The sequence below is a fragment of the Mastigoproctus giganteus genome, chromosome 1 (assembly GCF_048544385.1).
Source record: "Mastigoproctus giganteus isolate SK-2022 chromosome 1, ASM4854438v1, whole genome shotgun sequence".
NCBI lineage: Eukaryota > Metazoa > Arthropoda > Arachnida > Uropygi > Thelyphonidae > Mastigoproctus > Mastigoproctus giganteus.
In genome coordinates this window covers 207672159-207681768 of record NC_143575.1, presented here as the reverse complement: position 1 = coordinate 207681768, position 9610 = coordinate 207672159, and the positions used below count along the sequence as shown (strand labels likewise).

General features: G+C 35.1%; 1 protein-coding gene across 2 annotated transcripts in view; it reads right to left on the bottom strand.

Moving 5' to 3' along the window:
* Window positions 1-2046: 2046 nt before the first annotated feature.
* LOC150091480 (SMAD family member 6-like) overlaps window positions 2047-9610 on the bottom strand; it is an 85897-nt gene continuing 78333 nt past the window's right edge. For both annotated transcript variants that reach the window (XM_090375810.1, XM_090375817.1), the window contains one exon: window positions 2047-3525. In XM_090375810.1, coding sequence (XP_090231936.1) covers window positions 2978-3525 — 548 coding nt within the window. In that variant the 3' untranslated portion in view covers window positions 2047-2977. The remainder of the gene's footprint in view (window positions 3526-9610) is intronic.

Genomic DNA, 9610 nt, shown 5'->3' with positions numbered 1-9610 from the left:
TTTTTTTCCACAATTTAAAATTTTTAGGACTTAATTAAAAAAAAAAAAAAAAAGCAATTCACAAAAATCAAAGCAGAATTCATATATAATACTATTCCACTGATTTAGAATGATGAAAGTGCAGTGGCATACAACATAGTATTAGATACAGATGGTGGGATTATCAACTAGGATAGCAGTTGTTTTATAACACAGACAATATTGCTAACACAGTATATAAAATTTTGGGTGTACTATAAATTTTGCATTATAATGGTAATTCTTGCACCATCATGTCATGAACATTTTTTTTAATAACCTGATGTACATATATATATAGAATTTCAACGTATGGAAAATGTTTTATATACAGTTTTGTCCAATTACATTTTCAACCAACCATATAAATGTGTACATAAAGAGATATCATTTATAACAATGTCTCTATTTAAAGAAAGGTAAGCATTATTTTAACAAAACTGTTAAGAGATTCTCATGCAGGATACCTCTTGCTCTTGTTTTGACTTTGAACAATAACCAACCCCTTATCTTTTGAGGTAGGAGGTTAGTGAGGTAATGTCAGATTCTTAAAAAAAAAAAAAATATTTACATCAAGCTCTAATCTACTTTAAATTACCTATTTATAACATCATTGCAGATCCATGTGGTCCAAATACTTATCACAAAAGGGGGGGGGAAGGAAATCGTGTACAATTTATATACTAGAAGAAGAAGAAGATTAAAAAATGTAAGCATAATGCCTAATTAATTTCATTTTAATTTTACAGTCAGTTTCACATTTATACAGATTATTCATGTCAATTACTGAGTACAAGAAACAACTAGCAATTTTTTGCTGCAAAAGTTTTCAATATTTTATACTAGTTACACAATTCTGGGCCTAAAAATGACTAAAATTTTTGATAAGATTAAGGAAGCCATTTAGAAAATTCTTTTGCCATTTTTTTTCTTTTAAACAGGAGGCTGAAATTTGCCTTTGCTTAAAATTAAGGCAGTGGATTTTTATTCTGTATTTTTTATATTTTGCATTCTTTAATTTCAGTGTAAACTGAGTGGAGAATAGTTTTGAATGTGTGTGTGTGTGCACACACATGCACAGCTGTTCATTTTGTCATGGTGTATCTTGATTAGAATCCAGTTTCCAAAAAATTATTACTATAACATTATATTTAACCAAATAAGGACTTTGGAATTAAATATGATCCTTTCTCTAGGAATTATCATTCTAAACATTTATTTCTTCTTGCACAATCAATATAGTATAACTGAACTGAAAACATCTTTAAAGATTGTGTCTTTTAATTGATTTCATATCTAAATTTAATTGTTTTGTATTTTTAGCTATTGTTTTGAATAAAAATATAAAAAGTAAAAAGATTCATTTCAAATGAAACAGCATATCCCACCCTGAAGTCTCTGAACTTCAAAAACTGTAAAGAATTTTTATACATATATATTTAGAAGGCTGTAATAAATATTTATAATGAATAATTGCTAATCAGTTACGATTAACCAAATGAAGGACTACATTTAGTGGGTGTATGCTTTAAATTGATAAATTTTCTGCATAAGTGTTGAGAACAATTTAACAACTGTTTGTATTTTGAATAAATATTAAGTGAAAAAGTTATATACGTATGCTCCAGTATCCCTTTTGTATTTTAGTTATAACTACATTATTTGAAAGAGAATGGTTGGATAATATTGAAGCATTTGATCACCTGCTTTAGATTTAATGAATGAAAGCATATTTAAGTACAATTAATGTAAATATCAAGAGTATTTAAATTTTTCACAATGTACTGTAATGTGTATAGGCAGAATTAGTTAACATTAATTTTAGCTTCAATTCTAAACTACATGGTAATTACATTCAGTAGATTTTTATATTTGATTATGATCAAGATTAAACCAGAAGTAGGGTTTCTTTTCATATAAAAATCCTAATACCTTCTGTTGCTAATTTTTAAAGTTCAAATTTTCCATTCATAATTTTGATAATGCAAAGATACTAGCTAATGATAATAGTTAATGTCCAACCTAGACCTGCTCCCAGGTTTTTGTAAAAATCCTATGCCTAAGTACAAGCATGAAGGCACTCCTATACATGTACAGTATTATGTATGTATATATACATTTTTTTGTTATTATTACACAAGAACAATAAAGAAAAGTTCTGCATAAATATTCTTGGCAACTGATGGCCATCCATGAAGGGAAGGGTGATGGAAGATGTTGTTCTGTACTGTGGCGCCATCTTGTGCCCTTGATAACAATTAATCTCAGTACTGGCTACAATTGACTATGGAAGCAGTTTGTGTTTTGAAGTCTTTCTAAAATATTGCACGTGAGTGTGATGAACCCACAATGTTAACAACACAATGCATCTGCTCAAGTGCTGCTGTCATGTAAAGGCAGTGTTCACCGGATTAAGGCGAAGATGGAAAGACGTCTTGTTTATTTCTGGTATTTGTACTTCATGCCACCTTATGGATTTAGTACAAGTGCCTGGTCTTGTTAACATAGGGCATAATTTCTGACATGGCAGTAATCTTTAACATAATCACTATTGACCATAACAACAATTTCTTGTAGTCATTATATATATCTATATATTTTTAATACTTTAATAAAACATGGCTGTGATGACTTTTGTGAAACACACAGATATATGAAAAACATTACTTCTTATCAGACATTGCTTGAAAAAAAAAAAAAAAATAATAAAAATGGAAAGAAAACACCCGCATTCTATTGATTCCCGACTTGAAACACTAGCAGCAGCAGCAGCACTGACACCTAGGAATGTCAACTGGTGACATCCACCTTTAATAACACTGCGACTTGGCTTTCCATTAGTGCTGATCCCTAAAGGGATTACAGTATTGTGCACCTATACTGAAAACACCACTGCTGGACTAGCTGGAAGTGATACAGCCCAAGGTATGCCTTAACCAAAATGACATTTTTGAAGGCGTCACCTACCAACTGTTGTTAAAAGTACCTCCAGCCAGCAAGGACACGATGTGATGAACTGACGGGAATATTTCGGCCCCCACCCCTTAGCAAAACTGATGCGGACGGCATTGGGGTCGAACGGACCGTCTAGAAGCTCTGGATCCTGTAGAGTCTGGTTTAGTTTGGCCTTCTCAAAATCAAAAATCCTGATAGAGAATCCTGGGAGCACCTTGTGGACGGTCAATGTCCTAGTGTTGGGGAGGTCCAAGGTGGGAGAATTAACGAAGATGGCATGCTCTGACCTGTTATACACCCACACACCATCTTCCTCTTTACTCAACGATACACCGGGTCCAATTTTGTCCCGGGTTCGAAGGACACTTTCATTGCTAGTATCATGGGTACGAGCCAAAGTTCCAAGGCACAAACCATCACCGTGAGGTAGATCCGAGAACACGTTAACTGCTGGGCTATGGACGGGAAACAAACGTCCCACTCGCGTCCGCAACTCCCAGTAAGCCACATTACACCATTGCTGCCTGGATCCAGGTGCAGTACCATTGCTTCCTGTAAAGTAAACAAATACTTTTAAATAAAAAGTTTAAAAGATTTAAATGTCATATATAATATAAACTTAGAAAATGCACTAGAACAGTGCTTCTCAAACTATCTGTGAAGGACCAGTTTCTTTTATTTCCAATCCGTTGTGGACCAGTAACAAAGAGTTTGCAGAATGGCACTGGTCCACAGACTACACTCTGAGTAGCACTGCGTTTTATGAATTTAAATATAAAGTAAACTTAAGAAACAGCTAAATTAAAAAATCAAAGTCATTAGTGATTTCTATGTGCATAGTCACTAATGCACAGATTGCCCATTTATTTTCATATTTCTAACTGAGTTGAACAACTGGAAAAAGGGAAGCCATCTTGGGCATTGATGGAATGCATTATGGATGTTTGGAGTTACAAAAATTAAAGTTGCAAAGGGAGAGTCCTCATTACAGTTCTCCCCACTTCTTTTAAAGGTTGTTTATTGTGATTTTTTGCCTCTTGAGGAGTTTTTTTTTTTTTTTTTGTCAATTTAGGATACCCTGGGAACTGTCTCTTCTCCCACTCCCTCCACACAGATGTGCCTTGTACAAAAGAAAACCGACTTTGCTATTTATAAATTGATATTAAGGAAAGAAAGAATGGCTAAGGAAAGCCAAAAAGTTTCCAGTGACGTAGAATTGAGAAAACATTAGAATCAATAAATGTATAGGCGGAAACAGAACTTGAGTAAAAGGAGATTTCTAACAGAAATATGAGAGTAGAAAAATGCGCAAATACCACATTTAAAAGGAAGAGAATGATAGGGTAGATAAAAAGACCAAGTGAGATGAGAGGCGGAGGAAACATATAGTTAAAGTTTTGTGTCAAAAAAGCAGGATTTAACATATTATAGACAGAAATGGACATTGAGACCACGTGTATTTGTGAAATGAATTGGGAACTTTTTGAGGTATATCCAACTCCTTGACAAAATGTGACCTGTGCAGTGCCAATAATGATCCACTGCTGCTATACTACTGTGTAGGAGAAGTCAAATTTTTCTCTACCATATGGGTGATGTCAAAAGACATCACTTATTGTGTAGTAAAGGGAAAAAGCTGGAACCTTGATTTTGAACTCAAAACCTGTATTTCAGTAGGATAGAGAATCATTTACTACCTATTATTACCTGGGGTCAGTTAATATTAGGTAGTAAATATTTCTCTGTGACATGCTGGCAACCCACCTCAACTGTGCTTGTTTACATCTTCAGTAACCTCCAGTATATACTAGTTTATAGCACCATCAAGTCTTCATAGCAGTTAAACCAAAGGTTATCAAGATGCCATTGGCATGAAGGCACAAGAAGATTTGGTTGTCAAAGAGTTACTGAACCTTGCAAAAATTCTACACACACATAGCTCACACAGGTAAACTGCCTATGTTACTGCAAAACAATTATGAATTTTAATAGCTTAAATAAAAGTTAATCATCAACTTTTTAAATTATATAAATTAACTACATATATGTGTATAATTTGCTTTTGTCCATGACTCTATCATATGTGTGTCATCATGGGTAATGTGCATTACAAGCAGTGGCATATCATCATATGTTGCAAGTAGCTATACTGCCTGTACTATAGGATGATAAAAATCTGATTATTTGATGAGACCAAGACAATTCGGGGTGACATGCATTTTGTAGCAAACTTAATTTTAGTTTGCTACACATGTGATTTTATCAACTCATTTATGTTATTGTTGGACAGTTCTCATGTATAAAGCTTTGCTCTATATGTAACTTCTTCATTATGTTGAGTTTAAATTTAATTGTATAATTGTTTTTAGACTAAGAAGGGCCAAATAGCCCTGAAACAGTGCTGTCTGGGTGGTGGTACCTATCTGAGAATAAGTAACACTAGTCTTCTCCTTAGGTGAAGCGTTACTTATTCGAAGTAGTGCAATATCATGGCAACTCGTTGTGAAGGCATTCACAATATGAGATATAACCTAAAACGATGCCACCTTAAAAATTTTCTGTTTATTCAGAAATGGCTGTGTATTATGATGCTAAGCACTTTATATACATTGTATAATTGTTTTAATTGACTGTGATGATCATTATGATGGTGGAAATTACTAAGTGAACCAAATTTCTTTTTTTTTTTTTTTTATTAGTCTCTTAATTGAATAAAAGTTAAGATTGTCAAAAGAGCTAAGAGTGGCAAAATAAAATGCAGTATAATTTCTCAAATGTGGAATTTCATAAGGAACAATCTGTGGGTGGATGAAAGAGGAAGAAAAATTTTGTTCATTCATAGACTCCATAAAAGATGAAATAGGCCTCAAAAGAAAGATTGCAGTAGTGGAAAATGAAAAAGACCTTGGGATAATTGTGCAGTCAGATATGAAGTTCTCTGAGCAATGCAGACAGGCTGCCAGGACAGCTCATGGGGTTTTCCCAATGATATACAGGAATTTTTTCAGCAGGGATAAGGAGGTGATTATTCCATTGTATAAGGCAATAGTCAGGCCACATCTTGAGTACTGCATACAGGTCTGAAGTCCTCATTTTAAGAAAGATGTGGAGCTGCTGAAATGAGTACAGAGAAGGGCAAGGAGGTTGCTGAAGAGAAAAAAAAGGTTGCTCTTACGAAGAATCACTTCATTTCTGCAAATTGCAGCATCTGGAGACTAGGCACATGCAAGGTGACCTGATTGAGGTGTTTAAAGTTTTGGATGGATTGAGCATGCTCAATGCTGATGGGATTCTTCCTTTTGCTCAGACCACATACATGAGGGGGCACAAATGCAAATGAGGAAGGACGGTTGCAGAATAGATGTGCGGAATTTGCCTTCAGCCAACAGCTGGTTAATTGCTGGAACAAATCTCTGTCCATTTTTTATTGTTGTTGTTGTTTGGTTTTTAGGAGCATTAGCAACTAGGGCCATATTGCTCCAGGGATATGCAGTGGTTATTCCCTGACCTTTCCGCATCCTCCGTATTTGGTGGTCACAGGCTCAAACCCCGGTCTAATCAAGAAATGTGTGCTATTTTTTGTGAAAGTTTATAGCTTAAATACATTCAAGGAAGAACCAGACAACTATTGTAGGGAATGAATAGTTTTTTTTTTTTTTTTTTGGCTGATGCTGTATAAACTTGCTTTCTTGCATCATTTGCCACTGCTAATGGTAATTAATAGATAAATTAATCTTGTAAACAATAAAATTTTTATACACCCCCCCCCCCTTTTTTTTTTTAACTGCCTGCTATTTTTTTAGGGCTACATGCCCTTATCATAAACATCTTCCACTAGGACGGACTACTATCTGAAAATGATAGAATGTCTGAAACACAGTAAGAATAACCAAAAAAATTTCAGGTTTACTTTTAATGACCACAGTATGTATTTCAAAAGAAATAATCTGGTAAATAGTCATTGCAAGCAACCCTCAGGTAAAAATTAAAACAAACTATGGTTGCATTCTACAAAGTCAGATATAAATGCATGCATGTAGAACTATGCAAGGTATGCTGAGTCCTCTACCGTTATGATATAATCAATTAACCAAGTTATGGAGACCCCTTCGCTGTTGGAACTTTGGTACTTTGCAACTAGTGCATCTACCCTCATCTTTTGCACAGCCCCTTCTGATGCAAGAGATGAAACATGTAAGTTATATATAAAAAAAGCTAACAAGTACAGTATTAATATATTATTAGAACCAGAGCTGGAACAGTGTTCTGCAAGGCATGATGTAGCTGTTTTTAAGAGGCTCCTCACCTCATATTTGATTCTTAACTACTAATGAAGAAGTATTCTGAGCTTAAATGCTATAACATTATGCCTTAAAAATAGTAAAGAAATATGGGGAAGTAAAACCAAATGCAAAATAAATTCATACAAATTATAAAAGTGATTCTCTAAGAGCAGGTGCAGCTGCACCAGTTTCATGTTTTCTACACAAGTCAAATATATATTACTAAAATGAATTGGTAAACACCACCTGCTTTTCCTTACAAAGCACTTTAATCCTTTCTTCATTTTTTAACTAGTAAGCCTTCTATGGTTAGTTTAGTTTTTCATTAAAAAAAATTGTTTTTGTTTTACAAATATCGCCAATCTCAATGTTCTGTAGAAACCCGGTCGGAGACCACTGCACAAAGAGAAAAAAACATAGCGATAACTAACTTTCGGCTCGACTCCAGCGCCACCACAGCTAAAGATAATTATCGCAAGTCGCCAGCTGAATAAGCACAACGCCAGTGCCTTTACCATCTTTTTAGTGTCTTCTCACCCTCTTCTTCTATCTTTCTGTATCGCAATGCTTAAAAGGCAAGAAGGGAATGAAAACACTGCTCAAAAATGGTGGGATGTAAAAAAAAAGAAGAAGAAAAGAAAAACGGAGTGTAGCGGTAGTATTTTCGAGGTTGTCTCGTTCCTTTTCAGAAAGTGCCGCTGTTCGGAGAGTCCCTGACCAGTCCTATTCCGGAGACCTTATCAGTCGTGATGGAGAGCCGTCTGACTCACCCTGGTGGCGGCAACAAGGGGAAAGAAGTGGGGACGGCACTGGAGCCGGCCTGCCTCTTCCCGCTGATCTGGGGAGACGCCAGGGCCTCGGGGACACGGGACGGTGGTCTTCAGAACATCACTTAATCGACGACGACGCCGTTGCCGGAGAGGAAACTTAGAGACAGTGGAACCAAGAATGGTTAAGACGGCGACCACGGGACGAACTCCGTCGAGGAAATGGACAGGCCGGCGGCACCCCATGTGTCACTGACATTTTCGGTCTAGGGAGTAACAAAATTTCCACAGCAAACTTTCTCCATTAGCGGCAATAGGGCGCGCCTCTGGCAGTTCCCTGTCTCCGGCGACTACGACAAAGATTATGTGGGAGAAGAATTATGAGGAGAAACAAACAGAATGGTGGTGAAGGCGGGGGGGGGGGGTGAGCGTTATGAGGAAATCGGTAAATTTGGCCAGAATATTTGGCCAGTGGTTGATATGAATAAGAGAAAACTAATACAGTAGCAGCAAAAAGGAAAGTTGCTTAATTAGTGAAATCGAAATGTTCGAATGGCAACAAGATTAAAAATGATTATCTGGAGATGAAGAAGGAGCTCATTTCTTTGCTTGTGTATAATTAGTTTTGGTAGTGGAAATGGATCTTACTATGTCAGGATTTTTAAATCTTCTTTTTAATAATTATAACCTCTCATCTCCAGCATAAAAGTTGCAAATGACTTTGATTTTTAGCAGGGAAGCAAAATACAATCTGAAAAAATTAATACTGTACACACTGTTTTGGCTCCCAGCTGAGCGGCCGAAACGATATTTTCACCATCATAATATAGAAGACTATGTGAGGACTATTTAATTTAAAATATTTCTAAATTGTATGTTGACCAAAATTTTCCAAAAATGCACATTCTGGTCATTAATAAACGATGATTAATGAACTACAGCGGAGTAACTCATTTACGCAACGTTAGTAGTCTTTTTATAGCCACGCAAGACATTTTTGCAGTTTTTATATTGTTTACTAATACTTCGGAATCTCACGCTACATATTTTGTATTATTGAAATTATAATTACAAACTGCTTATATAAATGTATATTTAATTATAAAGCAAAAGCTCATCTATGAAATATTTCTGTAATACTGGTATATTTCATAAATTCTAGTTTGTCATCAGCTGGAATATGATGAAGTCGCTACGCACAATGAAGGTAAAATCAGGCATAAAAAGAAAACCCCCCAAATAAATCAAGTTTTCTATTATTAATATGATTAATAATATTTCGGAAGTGTTAAATTCAAAGATCCAAAGGGGGAAGGTGCAGTGAGTGGCTGAGAAAATATTCTTTCGTATGACTTACCTGAATAATATTTCAAATTTTCATTCGAACAGAAGTTTAACAAAATAAAATATTACTTTATTTTTAGTTTTACCTTTTTTCCATCAGGGTGCATTTAAGTCGACGCTTCTAATACCGTAATATTTCGGAAGAGGATCTTTGATATTTTCCATTACTATTATTGCATTACTATTATGTATAATCCAAATAAATTACGAGAGAGAGAGAGATGAAACCGAACAAAGTAGATT